At 48.3% G+C, this 18,006-nt stretch overlaps 2 protein-coding genes across 3 annotated transcripts; both read left to right on the top strand.

Annotated features, from left to right (window-relative positions):
• The first annotated feature begins 1,565 nt into the window (after window positions 1–1,565).
• On the top strand, window positions 1,566–10,714 carry syt12 (synaptotagmin XII). The gene is made up of 8 exons (XM_058066339.2): window positions 1,566–1,787; window positions 7,549–7,607; window positions 7,819–8,012; window positions 8,107–8,505; window positions 8,971–9,186; window positions 9,254–9,374; window positions 10,314–10,447; window positions 10,518–10,714. Exons 2-8 carry the CDS (start codon window positions 7,562–7,564, stop codon window positions 10,689–10,691), a joined length of 1,284 nt encoding a protein of 427 aa, XP_057922322.2. The 5' UTR covers window positions 1,566–1,787; window positions 7,549–7,561; the 3' UTR covers window positions 10,692–10,714.
• Window positions 10,715–12,133: 1,419 nt separating this feature from the next.
• cat (catalase) lies at window positions 12,134–17,777 on the top strand. 2 transcript variants are annotated; one of them, XM_058066336.2, is made up of 13 exons: window positions 12,134–12,302; window positions 12,702–12,873; window positions 13,055–13,165; window positions 13,397–13,527; window positions 13,601–13,705; window positions 13,775–13,900; window positions 13,965–14,156; window positions 14,256–14,408; window positions 14,476–14,614; window positions 14,761–14,891; window positions 16,075–16,182; window positions 16,316–16,399; window positions 16,771–17,777. In XM_058066336.2, the coding sequence occupies exons 1-13, from the start codon at window positions 12,237–12,239 to the stop codon at window positions 16,828–16,830; spliced, it is 1,578 nt and encodes a 525-aa protein (XP_057922319.2). In that variant the 5' UTR covers window positions 12,134–12,236; the 3' UTR covers window positions 16,831–17,777. The 2 variants fall into 2 exon arrangements, with proteins under 2 accessions (XP_057922319.2, XP_057922318.2); XM_058066335.2 differs by having other exon boundaries at window positions 16,768–17,777.
• The last annotated feature ends 229 nt before the right edge of the window (window positions 17,778–18,006 follow it).

The raw sequence follows: 18,006 nt of genomic DNA, 5'->3' as shown, positions 1-18,006 counted from the left end.
ACCAGCCGCACCGCCAGATGGAGCCATTGCGAAGCCGAGCTCGGGATGTTTCTTCTTGTTGAAAAAGGTGAGGCGATACATTTTAGTGACTTGATCAATTGTATGTCTTTATGTGTTGGGTCTTCCAAGCCGACGCGAGGTTTCGGTGCTGCAATGCGGGCTTCCTGGAATCTTCCAGAAGGTTCATTAGTTGATTGGAAGTCGCCGCTTCATCGCTGATATCCTTCAAGGAAGTCTGGGCAGACGTGGGGGGGGGGTGTCACATGGTCGTGTTGTTTAGAAAAGGCCGCCAATAAATCACCCATTGAATCTTTCCAGCCCAAATAGCTGAGTGTGTGAAATCAATCTAACTTGATTTTTGATGACGGTACACGTGCACGTGTCCATACGGCGCCAAAAAGCTACGTCACACAAAAGCTCGTGTACGCTCACGCGCCTGCCTTCCGTCCAACAGCGCTGCTCCGCCCCTCCAAAATGACGGCTCGGCCTTTACCGATACCAGACCCCCCCCCACACTTCTGACTCAGAGTACGTTTAATTGATGAAGTGGCCAAGATGGAAAGGCCTCATAAACTCAACTTTATTGATCAACGTTACTGTGGAAGTCAAGAAAATCTTCTACTATCTAGTATGCAGTATATCTACTATAGTATGCAGTATATCTACTATATTATGCATCTACTATAGTATGCAGTATATCTACTATAGAGTACTACATCTCCATGCACTTCATCTTTCCACAAAAACATGAATGAACACTTGTTGTCTTCCTGGGGACACTTGGGAGACATGTTGGGCACATGAGGGACATGTCAGACATACGGAGGCCATGTTGGACACGTTGGGATGTGTTGGACATGTGGACCGTCATGTTGGACACATGGGGGACATGTTGGACACTTATGGGGACGTTTAGGACTCGTGGAGGACATGTTGGACACTTGTGGGATGTGTTGGACATGTGGGGGACATGTGAGGGACATGTTGGACACATGGAAACATTTTGTACATGTTGGACCCTTGGGATGACGTGTTGGGTAGGTGGGGACATGTTGGACACATGGGGGCCATGCCAGGCTGTTGTGGGGGACATATTGGACACATGGGGGACATGTTGGGCACATGGGGGCCATGCCAGGCTGTTGTGGAGGACATATTGGACACATGGGGGACAATATTGGACACATGGGGGCCATGCCAGGCTGTTGTGGGGGACATATTGGACACATGGGGGACAATATTGGACACATGGGGGACATGTTGGACACATGGGGGCCATGCCAGGCTGTTGTGGGGGACATATTGGACACATGGGGGACATGTTGGACACATTGGGGCCATGCCAGGCTGTTGTGGGGGACATATTGGACACATGGGGGACATGTTGGACACATGGGGGCCATGCCAGGCTGTTGTGGGGGACATGTTGGACACTTGTGGGGATGTGTGGTGTCTCAGTGAGGGAGTTTTCCTAGCTTGACATAGAGATATGCCAAGATGAGCTCCTTTCAGCGCACGCGCGTGTGTGCGGGGGTGGGGGGCGAGGGGGGGGTTGGGGTTCTCGCTTTCCTTTCCTTGCAGATTCCATCGAGCTGCGACACAAGCAGGCTGCTCTCCATCTTCATCATCTTCTTCTTCTGCAGCCTCCAAGCGTCTCCTTTCTTCCGCCTCCTCGTCTCCTTCCTCCTCTTGGTGCATGGAGCGCAGCGCCTGAGTAGACGCGAAAGGAGAGCGGGTGGAGTATCTTCATCCACCCTCCTCATCCTCATCTTGGGGTTGCCGTCCCGGTAAGAAAGAGCACTGTGGGGTTTGGGGCGAGCACGTGATCCAGCATGCTGCGTGTCTTTGTGTCCTGATGACGTCACTAGGTCTTGCGTTTCTGAGACATGATGCGACACAGAAATGGTCTGTTCCAGGGTGAAAGTGCGGCCAAGGCACATGCAGATAGTGCCACTTGGTGGTCTTGTACGAGTATTACTGCGCTCATTGGTGAGTAGTAGGTGTATTCTAGTAAATGTAGCGTTCTAGCAGAGCGAAAACACAAACAAGCACCCACATCTCCAATGTGGTCACATTAATGGCAACATTAGCAGCTGTGGCTGTAGGTAACGTCCTCATGTCTTTTCTTTTGATGAACTCTGCTGACTCAGCACTTCTTCCAACGTGGGTTGTGTTGCACGTCAGCATACTTTTCTTTTATGGCATGTTCCTCTCCACTTTCTCATGCACTCCTGATCATTCCTCAAGTTTACGAAGGGCAACTGCTGTTCGATGCCGTGACCAAGTACACGTGCAGGACCAAGTACACGTGCAGGACCATGTTCACCTGCCGTCAGTGACACGTAGACCTGGGCGTGGTCTACATCGTGGTGGTAGGACACGTTGCAGATCAGGTTTATTGATACAGCACTTAACATCCCCGGATCTGAACCCCCACTCGGGCAAGGAAAACAGGCCATGAATAGTATTAACTAAATGCTAAAGTGTAAAAATAAGTCTTGGGTCGTGAACGTCTCCACTGAGGTAGCAGCTCCAATATCAGGTAGGACATTCCACAGTGATGGAGCACCAATAAGAAAGACTCGAGAGCTAGCATACTTCTTTCTGGCTCTCAGGATTGTCAACAGACCGGCGTGTTGGGAGCGTAGGTTTCTGGACGGAGCATCGGGTAGAACTCGGCCAACCAGATTGGAAGGTGCCAGTTCATAGGGTAGAACTCGGCCAACCAGATAGGAAGGTGCCAGTTCATAGGGTAGAACTAGGCCAACCAGATAGGAAGGTGCCAGTTCATAGGGTAGAACTAGGCCAACCAGATAGGAAGGTGCCAGTTCATAGGGTAGAACTAGGCCAACCAGATAGGAAGGTGCCAGTTCATAGGGTAGAACTAGGCCAACCAGATTGGAAGGTGCCAGTTCATAGGGTAGAACTAGGCCAACCAGATAGGAAGGTGCCAGTTCATAGGGTAGAACTAGGCCAACCAGATTGGAAGGTGCCAGTTCATAGGGTAGAACTAGGCCAACCAGATTGGAAGGTGCCAGTTCATAGGGTAGAACTCGGCCAACCAGATAGGAAGGTGCCAGTTCATAGGGTAGAACTCGGCCAACCAGATAGGAAGGTGCCAGTTCATAGGGTAGAACTAGGCCAACCAGATAGGAAGGTGCCAGTTCATAGGGTAGAACTAGGCCAACCAGATTGGAAGGTGCCAGTTCATAGGGTAGAACTCGGCCAACCAGATAGGAAGGTGCCAGTTCATAGGGTAGAACTAGGCCAACCAGATTGGAAGGTGCCAGTTCATAGGGTAGAACTCGGTCAACCAGATCGGAAGGTGCCAGTTCATAGGGTAGAACTGGGCCAACCAGATAGGAAGGTGCCAGCCCATATCATATGTTGTAGTCCAGGAACAGAACCTTGAAGTGGCATTTAGATGAACTGGGAGCCAGCGCACGTTGGCTAGTACTGGAGAATTATGCTGGAATGTCGGCGTCCTGGTGAGGAGTCGTGCTGCGGCATTTTTAGTAAAGAGTTCCAGGACGTCCGTTGTTTGATATCAATGAGACACGCCTGGAGATTAGAGCAGTCCCGTGGCTCAGTTAGCTTTAATGGCACATACAGCTGAGTGTCATGGGCATAACAGTGAAAGCTAATCTTATGTTTGCCAATGATGCTGCCCAGCGGCAGCGTGTAAATATTGAATAGAAGAGGGCCAAGCACTGATCCTTGTGGAACTCCGCAAGTGACACCACAGTACTCGGAGATGACATCATCATAAACTACAGATGTGTCCAATCCAGGAGAGGAGATCCAAGCCAAGGGAGTAGCGGACCAGTAACACCAATATGCGTTTGAAGGCGTTCCAGTAGGACACCGTGATGGACGCTATGGAAGGCAGCACTGACATCTAATAACAATATATATATATATATATATATATATGTGTGTGTATATATATATATATATATATATAAACAATAATAATAAAGGGGAAGCTATTATGTAATGAGCCATGGACTCCTATAGAGCAACTACACACATTAACCACTGTGGCGTGGAGCTGAGAAGGAGTGAGGGCACCACATTTATACCTGGAGACCATCTTGGCGCCACATCGGTAGTGGAAATGTGGTCATTCCACGTTCCAGACATCGGTGAGCCCTCTGGCTGGCTCCTCCTCCGTGGACGCACGGCGTGTCCCGCATCAATTGACCTTTCCCGGCGAGGGCGTCCCGCTTCTGGCTTCAGCAACAGTTTGGTGGATATTTCACTTCCTGTTCATCACAAAAGTACAACGGTCTTTTAGAACAGCGTTGGGAACATCCCAAACTTCCTTCAGGGATCACTTCCAAATGCCCAAACCTCAGGATCTGAAAAGTCGGCGTGGTTTCACAGCAGAACAACAAAAAAGAGGGAAAGGCATCACACCCCCTTTAAGACACCAAGAAATCATCTGCAAGACTTGGGGAAAAGTCCAGTCAATTCACAGCAAAAAACAAGCAGGAAGCAGCAGAAGCACCCAGGAACACGTCTTCCCTCCAGGGAAGCTGGAAACTTGACGCTACCTGAGGGAATACCACGCAGACCAAGGAAGATGCTGCATTCCTCGTCACTCTCTAGGTTTCCAGTTGTCTAGGTTTCCAGGTTTCTAGGTTTCTAGCAAGTGGTTCTGGGGGGCTCCAAATGGTTCTAGATGCTTCTGAATGGTTCTAGCAAGTGGCTCCAAATGGTTCTAGAAATTGTTTCTGGATGGTTTCAGATGGTTCTGGGTTGCTCTAGAAATAGTTTTCAGATGGTTCTACATGGTTCTAGATAGTTCTAGAATAGGTCCTGGATGGTTGCCAATAGTTCCGAATGACTGCACATAGTTCTGGATGGTTGCAGATGGTTCTGGATGATTGTTCCTGGTGGGAGGACAAGGAATGTTGTCCTCCTGTCTCCCGCCTTTCTTGTCCCCAAGCAGCGAGACGTCCTGTTGCAGCTTTGAATGTGTGGATTGACATCTTTTGACGCTGGCAAAGGTGTGCTTTTGGAAATACCCACAGCGGACGTGTTTGGAGTAGTCAGTGTGCAGCCGTTCTGTCATCAGATAAGCCAGGTATGGTGGTGATTAGGATGTTTATCCTGGATGTTTTATCCTGGATGTTTATCCTGGATGTTTATCCTGGATGTTTATCCTGGATGTTTATCCTGGATGTTTATCCTGGATGTTTTATCCTGGATGTTTATCCTGGATGTTTATCCTGGATGTTTTATCCTGGATGTTTATCCTGGATGTTTTATCCTGGATGTTTTATCCTGGATGTTTTATCCTGGATGTTTTATCCTAGATGTTTTATCCTGGATGTTTTATCCTGGATGTTTTATCCTAGATGTTTTATCCTAGATGTTTTATCCTGGATGTTTATCCTGGATGTTTTATCCTGGATGTTTTATCCTGGATGTTTTATCCTGGATGTTTATCCTGGATGTTTTATCCTGGATGTTTATCCTGGATGTTTTATCCTGGATGTTTTATCCTGGATGTTTTATCCTGGATGTTTTATCCTAGATGTTTTATCCTGGATGTTTATCCTAGATGTTTTATCCTGGATGTTTATCCTAGATGTTTTATCCTCGATGTTTATTGTAGATGTTTTATCCTGGATGTTTTATCCTGGATGTTTTATCCTGGATGTTTTATCCTGGATGTTTATCCTAGATGTTTTATCCTGGATGTTTATCCTAGATGTTTTATCCTAGATGTTTTATCCTGGATGTTTTATCCTAGATGTTTTATCCTGGATGTTTTATCCTAGATGTTTTATCCTGGATGTTTATCCTGGATGTTTTATCCTGGATGTTTTATCCTGGATGTTTATCCTGGATGTTTTATCCTGGAAGTTTATCCTGGGTGTTTATCCTAGATGTTTTATCCTGGATGTTTATCTTGGATGTTTTATCCTGGATGTTTATCCTAGATGTTTTATCCTGGGTGTTTATCCTAGATGTTTTATCCTGGATGTTTATCTTAGATGTTTTGTCCTGGATGTTTATCCTAGATGTTTTATCCTGGATGTTTATTGTAGATGTTTTATCCTGGATGTTTTATCCTGGATGTTTTATCCTGGATCTAACAAAGCATGAGAAGATACAATGTCCCTCACGTTGGCTTGTGCTGTTCCAGCTGGGTAGGAATGCCGAGATGCAGTCGGATCGCCCACGCTGCCTCCTTTGTCCCCCACCAATCATCCCTCCTCTTCCTCCTCCTTACACACACACACACACACACCACTGTGTGCACTGCCAGGGCTGGGTGAAGCCATTGTAAGGAGGCGGAGCCCTGGTAAGGAGGCGGAGTTTTAGCAGCCATCATTGGTCTGCAGTGCGTCAGCCCCCCCCCCCCCCCCCCCCATTAGTATATTGCTGCGGCTTCAGCTGCTGACATATGAGGAGAGTCCACGGAGGGGGCTGGTGGGGAGGTGCGGGGGGTGGTCTTATCTTAGGGGCTGTGAGTTACACTGAATGGTGATGGGGGTGGGGGTTGGGAGGTTTGGGGGGTTTGGGGGATGCGCATTTACTTGTGAGGTACGTTGTTGGTCTCTGTCTCTTTAAATGTCAATAAAGTCCAAACATTGACTTTCATTGTTCATGATTCATTCCTGATGATATAAGCATGACTCATATTTCATTATTATTACACAGATGAGCATTTGTGTTATCTAGCCGTCCCTTTGAAAGCGTTATTATTCTTGTGTCAATGCTGCATATCTATTTTCATACACGCATACATTGATGCTTATATTTGTGTAGCAGCTGCAAGCTAGATTTATCAATAACCACCTGCCCTTATTAATAGTAAATGAGTTAGCATAGTCGTAGTGGAGTTAGCATAGCCGTAAAAGTGTTAGCATAGCTGTAGCATACCTGTAAAGGTGTTAGCATAGCCGTATAGGTGTTAGCATAGCTGTAGCATAGTTGTAAAGGAGTTAGCATAGCCGCATAGGTGTTAGCATAGCTGCAGCATAGTTGTAAAGGAGTTAGCATAGCCGTATAGGTGTTAGCATAGCTGCAGCGTAGTTGTAAAGGAGTTAGCATAGCTGTAGCATAGTTGTGAAGGTGTTAGCACAGCCGTATAGGTGTTAGCATAGCTGCAGTATAGTTGTAAAGGAGTTAGCATAGCTGTAGCATAGTTGTAGAGGAGATAGCATAGCCGTATAGGTGTTAGCATAGCTGCAGCATAGTTGTAAAGGAGTTAGCATAGCTGTAGCATAATTGTAAAGGAGTTAGCATAGCCGTATAGGTGTTAGCATAGCTGTAGCATAGTTGTAAAGGAGTTAGCATAGCCGTATAGGTGTTAGCATAGCTGTAGCATAGTTGTAAAGGAGTTTGCATAGCCGTATTGGTGTTAGCATAGCTACAGCATAGTTGTAAAGGAGTTAGCATAGCTGTAGCATAGTTGTAAAGGAGTTTGCATAGCCGTATTGGTGTTGGGCGGGAATGCCATATGGAAGGCGTATGCTAAAATATGCAGGGAATGGAAATGGAATGACAATGAATGCTTTGTTGGCGTTGCAGGCCGGCCGCCGCCATGTCCTCGCCAGCTGGTGGGGACGTATCAGGCTACCATCTGAGTGGTGAGTGGATATCTGGGAAACATCTAAAACATGTTGTGATCATTTTCCATGACGTTTGAGGGCTTTCATGTCAAAGTCAAAGTAGATTTCACCATGGAAAGTATTAGCATTAAAGTATTTGTGGGAGAAATGCTAAAGTGAAAGGATGGCGCCTGAATGGCCGCCGCCCCCTGCTGGTGACTAGCATGTACCGCAAGCATCCTTCTTCCAGTGGTGCGCAACCCACCGGGCTGGGAGGTGGGCATCTACATGGTGGGCTTCATGGTTCTGCTGGCTGTGGCCGGGCTGAACATCTGGAAGCTCTGGAAGTCCGGAACTTTCCCAGCGCCGTCGCCCTTTCCCAACTTTGACTACAGATATCTCCAGGAAAAGTATGGAACGTCCTTCTCAGAAGTCCGGCAAAAGGTAAATATGTTCTCTGTATTCATCTGACAAATCCTACACACATCCCGACATCACATCTTCAGAAGGTCCTCCTAAAATCACGTCTCTTGTGAAGCGGCTGGCGGCCAACAACCACCGACGGGCCTCCACCACGTCCAGCCGCAAGCCCAGCCTGGCCCCGGGTGACACCCCGGACGGCCTCAGGGATCTGGGTCACCTGGAGCTGACGGGTCGAGATCTGGACCTGAGCGCCGTGGTCCAGCTCAACCGCTCCGTCTCCACCGACTCGCTCAGCTCCATCTCATCCGTCGCCAACAACTTTGGCCACGACTTCACCGTCGGCCAGCTGGAGGTGACGCTTGAGTTTGAGTCCTGCCGATCTGCAGGGCAGGGCGTGCTTCAAGTCACCATACACCAAGGCAAGGACCTCCTGGAGAAGGAAGAAGGAGACTTCCCAGGCTGCTTCATCAGGGTGTCCCTTGGGCCCGAGGAACTCAGTGTGGGCGTCACAAGGGTAAGACAGGAAGCTTTGCTTCTTAGTAAGATGATGACCATTTAGATGTTCCTCAGATGTTCATCAGTAAGATGAAGACCATTTAGATGTTCCTTAGCAAGACGATGATCCATTTAGATGTTCATCAGATGTTCCTCAGTAAGATGAAGACTATTTAGATGTTCCTTAGATGTTCCTTAGCAAGATGATGATCATTTAGGTGTTCTTTGGCAAGATGATGATCCATATAGAGTTCCTTAGATGTTCCTTAGCAAGATGATGACCATTTGGATGTTCCTTAGATGGTCCATAGCAAGATGATGATCCATTTAGATGTTCCTTGGCAAGATGATGATCCATTTAGGGTTCCTTAAATGTTCTTTAGTAAGATGATGACCACTTAAATGTTCCTTAGCAAGATGGTGACCAGTTAGATTTTCCTTAGGACACATACATGCTGTGTGATTGCGTCCTGCTGCCCTGCAGGTGCAGACCAATGCCTTCACCGTCATTTTTGAGGAGCGCTTCTTGGTAGCGCTGGACGTGTGCGCCCTGGAGGACGGCAGCCTCAGATTTGCCGCCTTTGGGATCGACAAGGATGAGAGGAACATCAGCGCGGGGGTGGCGGACCTCAAGCTGTCAGACCTGGACCTGACCATCAGACCCTTCAACACGTGGCTTTACCTCCAGGATGTCAATAAAGTCAGACCCTCTGCTAAGATCCCACCTTCTCCATGTGTAAGAACCCTAACCCGAAGATCATCCCCAGGCGGTGGACGCAGTGGGGGAGATCCTCCTGTCGCTCAGCTACTTGCCGACAGCAGAGCGCCTCACGGTGGTGGTGGCCAAGTGCAAGAACCTGCAGTGGACCAACGGCAAGAACACAGCAGGTACCACCTTGGTATATACACACACACACACACACACACACACACACACACACATATATATATATATATATATATATATATATATATATATATATACGTATATATATATATATGTATACATACATATATATATATGTATGTATATATGTATACGCCTCTCCCCAAGACAGCTGGGATAGGCTCCAGCACCCCCGCGACCCTCACTAGGATGCTGTATATACGCGCTAATACAATATACTGTATATACGTACACACTAATAGAGTATACTGGGTATCGGTATCGTTGGGACGCTATGTAAAACTGGGTATTGGTATCGTTGGGACACTATGTAAACCTGGGTATCCGTATCATCGTGACACAATGTAAAACTGGGTATCGGTATCGTCGGGACGCGATGTAAAACTGGGTATCGGTATCATTGGGCTATGTAAAACTGGGTATCGGTATCGTCGGGACGCTATGTAAAACTGGGTATCGGTATCGTCGGGACGCGATGTAAAACTGGGTATCGGTATCGTCGGGACGCGATGTAAAAGTGGGTATCGGTATCGTCGGGACGCGATGTAAAACTGGGTATCGGTATCGTCGGGACGCTATATAAAACTGGGTATCGGTATCGTTGGGACGCGATGTAAAACTGGGTATCGGTATCGTCGGGACGCGATGTAAAACTGGGTATCGGTATCGTTGGGATGCGATGTAAAACTGGGTATCGGTATCGTCGGGACGCTATATAAAACTGGGTATCGGTATCGTTGGGACGCGATGTAAAACTGGGTATCGGTATCGTCGGGACGCGATGTAAAACTGGGTATCGGTATCGTTGGGATGCGATGTAAAACTGGGTATCGGTATCGTCGGGACGCGATGTAAAACTGGGTATCGGTATCGTCGGGACGCTATGTAAACAATGGCCACTTCCTGGTTGGCACCCCCAGATCCATTCGTCAAAGTTTACCTCCTGCAAGATGGCCGAAAGATCAGCAAGAAGAAGACGTCCACCAAGCGGGACGACACCAACCCCATTTTCAACGAGGCCATGATCTTCTCCGTGCCCTCGGCGGTGCTGCAGGTGATGCCGGCCCGTGAGGGGATGGGTGAAAGTGCCGAGTCAGGCTGACAGAGTCATTCTTATGTAACAGGAACTCTCTCTGCGGGTCACCGTGGCCGAGGCCTCGGACGATGGCCGAGGCGAGAACTCGGGTCACGTAATCATCGGGCCCGAGGCCAGCGGCATGGGGATCACCCACTGGAATCAGATGCTGGCCACCCTGAGGAAGCCTGTGTCCATGTGGCACCCTCTGCGCCGGATCTAGCCAATAAATGATCTTTGATGGAAGAGCTGTACCCAACCTGTATTTGTTTATCCATGATTTCAGCAACATCATCTTCTGGAACCGCACATCTTGCCAAGTTCCAAATTAGGCCAAATTTGCTCAGCAAGATGATGTCAGATGACCTTATGTTCATACTCGGTATGATACCATCAGGACAAGCTACTGAATAACAACACCAAAGTACGACATGATTCTTTTGGTACACATTCCCATTGGGATCTTATTCTCCTTTCCTGGAAAGATAAGGGAACACAACACATCTACTATGTGCAGTAGGCAAGGCTTATTCCACTTTGGTCTAATAAACCATGTTTATTCCGCTCGTAATGCTAGTGCAGAATTTAAGAAAATGTATCCCACTTGTGTGGAATCCAAAAAATGGGAATTGAAAATAATTGTCCACTTATGTGGACACCTAAATAACAAAGTTTATTCCACTAGTATGGAATAAAAGATACGTGCCATGTCCTGTATGTGCTGGGGGGGGGGGGGTGATCACTTGTCCTCCTCCTGAAGTCCACGACGATCTCTTTTGTCTTCCTGGTACTCAGAGTCAGGTTCTTTTCAGAGCACCAGGTTGTGAGTCTCTGAATTTCCTCTCTGTAGGCTGTCTCGTCTCCGTTTGACACGTTGTTCGCAAATTTGACCATCTTATTGTTCCTGTGGGCCAGACTGCAGTTGTGGGTGTGGAGACGGTACAGCAGGGGGCTCAGAACACAGCCCTGTGGTGAGCCCATGCTTAGAATGCGTGTGGAGGAGAGGTGGGGGCCGAGTCGCACATTCTGGGGCCTGTTGGTCAAAAAGTCCATAATCCAGCTTTGCGATCACAACGTCCTGGATGATGGTATGGAAGGCCGACCTGTAGTGGAACTCAGTCACGATCACATTGTTTTTGGTGCCTACCTGTTTCCTAGATGTATTATATTATTACTATATTCCTATACTATATGTATTATATACTATATAAGTATATTAGTGCCTGTGTCAACGTATAAACGAGAGCCATTGACCTCAGTGTCTTTGCAGAAAGGCGCTTTATGAAAGTAAGTACATTTGCTTGTATTCATTTACAGCAAGCCTTGCCATATTCAATATGGCGGCGACGTTGACGTATGGCGGCAGTGGACAAACCCACTCGGTATGGCGTCTAGTATGCATGGCTCCGGATGGAACGCAACGAACGTAATATCCACCTAAGATGGGCGGACCACGATCAACTAAAGGCAGTAAAAATACTTATTACTCATCTTTAGGGTTAGGGCTATGTTATTTTTTATTATCGCTCGCGGTTAAAGCTGAAGGAAATGAACGAATATAAAGTATTTGTTATGTACAGACAAGATTTGTTTTGGCTGTTCTCCTTGCCCCCAAACTCGGTCAACGTCCTGGCGGCAGCCAATCAGAGGGGAGGAGGGTTGCTTGGGGCGGGGCTAAGCCGGGCAAAGTCCGGAAGCAAATAAAGACATAATACGGCGCTGAGGGAGATCAATAATCGTCTTGTTGCAAGTCATTTCATCAGCCGACATGGCGGACAGCAGAGACCAAGCTAGCGACCAGATGAAGACGTGGAAGGAGAAGAAAGGCTCTCAGGTTTGTAGGGGAAAGACAAGTTGAGCTAAATGGGTGAAAGGTCGTTTGAGGCGACTAGCTAACTTATCTACTGGTCCTGCTAGCTCGTATTTATTTTATATTTGTTTTATTCAGCTATTCATGACTTGATAGTTCACACTGTTGTACATTGTTGTAGCCAGCGAATTGCTATTATTCACGCTTAAACGCAGCACTCCGCCGTCGATAATGATTGCTAAAGACCGAACTTCAACCTTTACAGTTACATCATCGATCACGATAAGAGATCACATCAGGTGATGTAAATGAGGCATGTCTGGAAGAAAGAATACCAAATGCAACACGTTCGATGTTTATTCTGCAAGTGTCTAAGCCTACTAGTCACCGCCCTCCGCACGTGATCATGTTGTCATGTGACAGAGGCCAGACCAGCTGACCACAGGAGCCGGCCATCCTATCGGGGACAAGCTAAACCTGCAGACGGCCGGACCCAGGGGCCCCCTGTTGGTTCAGGATGTGGTCTTCACCGATGAGATGGCTCACTTTGACCGGGAACGCATCCCAGAGCGAGTGGTGCACGCCAAAGGGGCAGGTGAGCTCGGAGGCTCCGCCCACTGACGCCACCATTATTACCGTCTATGCTGCGGTTGCAGTTGCGTACTCGGTCTATTTCCGGGAAAGCCTGCCTCTCATCTCCCTGAGCGGCGAGCGTACTGTCCATGCATGGCGGCACTCGAACCTGATCACAAACCGTTTGTCCGTGTGGTTCACAGGAGCGTTTGGCTACTTTGAGGTGACGCACGACATCACGCGCTACTGCAAGGCCAAAGTCTTTGAGCACGTCGGCAAAGTGACGCCCATTGCCGTCCGCTTCTCCACTGTGGGTGAGTGTGTGCTCCTGTACTCTCGGCACAGTGGAACCTGGCTTTTCTAACGCCACAGGTTTCAGTGCCGATGTCATCGACCGGGGGTGTCAAACTGCCAGCCAGTTCTGGCCTGCCAGGCCTTCTTATGTGGGCTCTTATTTCACGTGGGGAGGATCTGTCTTGTGTTTTACTTTTGCCAAGTTGAATCTTGTGATCGGATGAGGAAGCTGATCAATAACTTTACTCCAGCGGGAGAGTCTGGCTCGGCGGACACGGTGCGGGATCCCCGTGGCTTTGCCGTCAAGTTTTACACGGAGGAGGGCAACTGGGACCTGACGGGCAACAATACACCCGTATTTTTCATCAGGGATGCCATGCTGGTGAGTTGGTAGAAGAGCAGTGGGATGGATTGCTCCACATGTCAGCCTGCCGGTGACCTTTGCACCCTTCCAGTTCCCATCCTTCATCCACACGCAGAAGCGCAATCCTCAGACCCACATGAGGGACCCGGACATGGTGTGGGACTTCTTGAGTCTGAGACCCGAGAGTCTCCATCAGGTGGGGGTGGTGTGAAGCGGCAGTGAGGATGATGCAGGTGGAATGTGACCTTTCCGCGTCTCCGTGCAGGTCTCCTTCCTCTTCAGCGATCGTGGTTTGCCGGACGGCTACCGCCACATGAACGGCTACGGCTCACACACCTTCAAGCTGCTCAATGCTGACGGAGAGCGAGTCTACTGCAAGTTCCACTACAAGGTGACGGGAACCCTGAGGAGAAACGCAGCCCAACGAGGATGATGACCATGATGCCTTCTGTCAGACTGACCAGGGAATTAAGAATCTGGCTGTGGACGAGGCAGACCGTCTGGCTTCCACCAACCCCGACTACGCCATCGCAGACCTGTTCAACGCCATCGCCGATGGAAACTACCCATCCTGGACCTTCTACATCCAGGTCATGACCTTTGAGCAGGCGGAGAAGTTCCGCTTCAACCCATTTGACCTGACCAAGGTATGTGATGGCATGGCGGTGCGTGCTTAGCCGCTACCTTCATTGATACTGACCGAGCTCCGTCAGCGATGAAGCTGCGTTGTTCTGTGGGTTGTTCAGGTGTGGCCACATAAAGAGTATCCGTTGATCCCGGTGGGTAAAATGGTTCTGAACAGGAACCCGGTCAACTACTTTGCAGAGGTGGAGCAGCTGGCCTTTGACCCCAGCAACATGCCGTCTGGCATCGAGGCCAGCCCTGATAAGATGCTGCAGGTAGAAACCAGGCTGGCTTGAATCGAAGGCTAACCGGGGTCTGACTGGTGCCGCTTCGCCCCCCCAGGGTCGCCTCTTCGCCTACCCAGACACACATCGGCACCGGCTGGGGGCCAACTACCTGCAGATCCCCGTCAACTGCCCCTTCAGGGCCCGGGTGGCCAACTACCAGCGGGACGGACCCATGTGCATGATGGACAACCAAGGTACACCAAACATTTATATTCCAAGTTTGCTTTGAGTGCTTTTCTGGAATGCTGCTCTCAGAAGGTGCCACAGGCCAATAGGAAATGATCTGCAGGCCACACACTGGCCGCCTGCTGTGACACCCATGCTGTCGTCCGTCCTCCAGGTGGCGCTCCAAATTACTATCCCAACAGCTTCAGCGCACCAGACACTCAGCCTGGATTTGTGGAGTCCAGGTTCAAGGTGTCTCCAGATGTGGCGCGTTACAACAGCGAGGACGAAGATAACGAGACCCAGGTAACTAGACCGGCAAGGCAAGCTTATTGATACATCCCTCAATCACAAAGGCGCCTCAGAGGGCTTTAGAAGCTGGAAACAGGGGACAACATACCCTCATCCGAACCCCCATCCGGGCCAGGAAAACTTCAAGACCCCATTTGGGGGGAAAAAGAAACCTTGAGAAGGGAATCCCCCCTCCAGGACGAACAGACTGCAATGGATGTGGCGTGGGCAACATATGACAATATAAATATATACTACAGTATATATACAAAGTACTTCCAAGCAGCATAGTAGTCCAGCCCTAGATGTAGGGACATCAGCGGAGATGTTCAGCCATGGGTCTTGGGATCATCATCAGCCAAAGCGAGGCCCTCTGTGGCAGCGCATCTAAGAGGTGGACCACCTCAGATCTTGTCCCATTTTGTCAGGGCCAGATCCAGACAGCCGCAACCTCCGCTGGCCCCCCTCTCCAATGGGGGAACTGGGAGCCAGCGCACGTTGGCTAGTACTGGAGAATTATGCTGGAATGTCGGCGTCCTGGTGAGGAGTCGTGCTGCGGCATTTTTAGTAAAGAGTTCCAGGACGTCCGTTGTTTGATATCAATGAGACACGCCTGGAGATTAGAGCAGTCCCGTGGCTCAGTTAGCTTTAATGGCACATACAGCTGAGTGTCATGGGCATAACAGTGAAAGCTAATCTTATGTTTGCCAATGATGCTGCCCAGCGGAAGCGTGTAAATATTGAATAGAAGAGGGCCAACCACTGATCCTTGTGGAACTCTGCAAGTGACACCACAGTACTCGGAGATGACATCATCATAAACTACAGATGTGTCCAATCCAGGAGAGGAGATCCAAGCCAAGGGAGTAGCGGACCAGTAACACCAATATGCGTTTGAAGGCGTTCCAGTCGGACACCGTGATGGACGCTATGGAAGGCAGCACTGACATCTACTAATGATAATATCCAGGCGGTGTCTCCATCCATAGATGCCACTTTGGCGAGGGCTGATTCAACGGATTTGGTCCAAGGATCTTGGAAATTGGCATCCCATAATGCCCGCCTGCCAACTTTGATGCTCTGTCCTGAGCATAAAGAGGCGATGGTCAACTGTGTGTGGGTGCAGTACCCACGTCTGGCTGCATGTGGCAGCAGTGGATAAAGTGTCATTGAAGGGAACCTTTGTGTGGTGTTGCAGGTCCGCACCTTCTACACCCAGGTGCTGAAGGAGGAGGAAAGGCAGAGACTCTGTCAGAACATGGCGGGGGCTCTGAAGGGGGCACAGCTCTTCATCCAGAAGCGAATGGTGAGCCACACCCACAGCGCAGCAACAGATTGATTGTGGTGCTCGTGCGTTTCCACTGTGCTCAGGAAGCAGGAAATGCTTGGCTGTTGGTGGTTTCTCACGTTGCTTTCGCTTGTCATGTCTGCTCTGTCAGGTGGAGACCCTGAAGGCTGTGCATGCTGACTATGCTAACCGGGTCCAGAACCTTCTCAACCAGTACAATGCAGACACCCACAAGGTACATCCAAAAAGTCATTCTGCTCTGCTTTCAGGGCTTGTGATAATCATCATCATCATCATCATCATACATTCACATGCTAAAAGAAGAACAAGTATATATATTTTTTAAAAAAGTATATAAAAGTAGAGTAAAAAAGACAATTTAACAAAATATATACAAGATATCCAAAATATACACATACGTAGTATTGCAAATGCTGTAGATGAATGAAATGTTGGGCTAGTACTTATGGTGTAAATCACAATGTGGGGGAACTGTGGTGCTTTTGTAGTTCTAGTACTTTGACTTTTACTTTAATTGTACTTTGACATGAACAAAACATTTGTACATACTATTAAGCGTGTCTCTGCATCTTTGTGTCTCAGAAGAATGTTCACGTGTATCGCCGCCCGGGAGCGTCCACCATCGCCGCCTCATCCAAGATGTGAACGCTACCACCAGGATGTCCTTGAATGGCCTTGATCAAAATACATCTCAAAGAACACGCACGCTGACCTGGCCTTCCGCATCTCCCATGTATGATTAATACTGCAAAGCATACCGTCCATCTTTCTTCATGCATCAAGCAAAGGAATCCATCCATCCTTTCTCTACCGCCATTGGCATCAATAATAACTACTGAGAAATAATCCTGAAGATTGATCAATCATGATGAATAGTCCTGACTGGTGATGAATAGTCATGGTCCACTTTGCCTTGGATCCGTGTCTTTCTGCTGATGCCAAACGGAGGACAAAAGGCATATGAGATATACTTTATTAGTGCAAAGATCGTGCTTGCTTGAAGCATAGCATGAAGGCGTACAGAGGGTTAGGGTGAGGGGGTTAACCCTAGCAATACCCGAAACCTCGTAATACCCTAAACCCAGTAGTTCCCTAAGCCCAGTTGTACCCTAACCCCAGTAATACCCTAACCCTAATAATACCCAGTAATACCGTAAACCTCGTAATACCCTAACCCCAGTAATACACACACACGTCCTTCACCAGCGAAGTGAATATATAGTTATTTTTGTAATATGACATGTTTTTACATCAAGTAAGTGCTAATAATAATTGGGAATGAAGTAATATTGTGAATTTACTCCAAGGATGACTTTATTTTCCTTTCCTGCTTTCCTTTTGGTGTGTATTGTTATGAATCTATCAAGTCATGTAGTACTTTATGAATTGGAAGCAAACCTCAGTGCCTGTGCTGATATAAATGATATCGTACAGAATATGGAACCGCTTCCAATACTACCATGCCTTACCGTACTACTACAATACTTTCAAATAGACATGAACTTACCTGTAGTTTGCTCATGAAAAGTTGATTGGAACGCAGCTTGGGCTTTATGAATAATAAAACTTTGATTCTGACGTACAAACCTTAATGATAATCAAGTTGACATTTTTTTTTAGCAAAGCATCATCGCTCCATGTCAGACTTCATCGCAGTGTGATGATAACCACAGAGGCAGGTACACCATCCATCCATCCATTTTCTACCACTTACTGTATAGGGTAGGGAAGTCCGGTCTTCCCGGTCTCCACCTGCATCCTCCAACTCCACCGGGTGGACATCAAAGTGCTCCGAGGCCAGCTGTGAGACATAATGCCTCC

This window comes from Doryrhamphus excisus, linkage group LG6, assembly GCF_037039965.1.
Source record: "Doryrhamphus excisus strain RoL-2023G ecotype Guam linkage group LG6, RoL_Dexc_Guam_v1.1, whole genome shotgun sequence".
NCBI classification, from domain to species: domain Eukaryota; kingdom Metazoa; phylum Chordata; class Actinopteri; order Syngnathiformes; family Syngnathidae; genus Doryrhamphus; species Doryrhamphus excisus.
This window is presented reverse-complemented; position numbering and strand designations above follow the sequence as displayed.

Bases quoted from the DNA above. Each gene is read 5' to 3' on its own strand.
- cat (XM_058066335.2), top strand. From the start codon at position 12,237: ATGGCGGACAGCAGAGACCAAGCTAGCGACCAGATGAAGACGTGGAAG. The intron at 12,303-12,701 runs GTTTGTAGGGGA...GTCATGTGACAG, and splicing joins AGGAGAAGAAAGGCTCTCAG to AGGCCAGACCAGCTGACCAC. The intron at 12,874-13,054 runs GTGAGCTCGGAG...TGTGGTTCACAG, and splicing joins GGTGCACGCCAAAGGGGCAG to GAGCGTTTGGCTACTTTGAG.
- syt12 (XM_058066339.2), top strand. From the start codon at position 7,562: ATGTCCTCGCCAGCTGGTGGGGACGTATCAGGCTACCATCTGAGTG. The intron at 8,506-8,970 runs GTAAGACAGGAA...GCTGCCCTGCAG, and splicing joins TCAGTGTGGGCGTCACAAGG to GTGCAGACCAATGCCTTCAC. The intron at 9,187-9,253 runs GTCAGACCCTCT...GATCATCCCCAG, and splicing joins ACCTCCAGGATGTCAATAAA to GCGGTGGACGCAGTGGGGGA.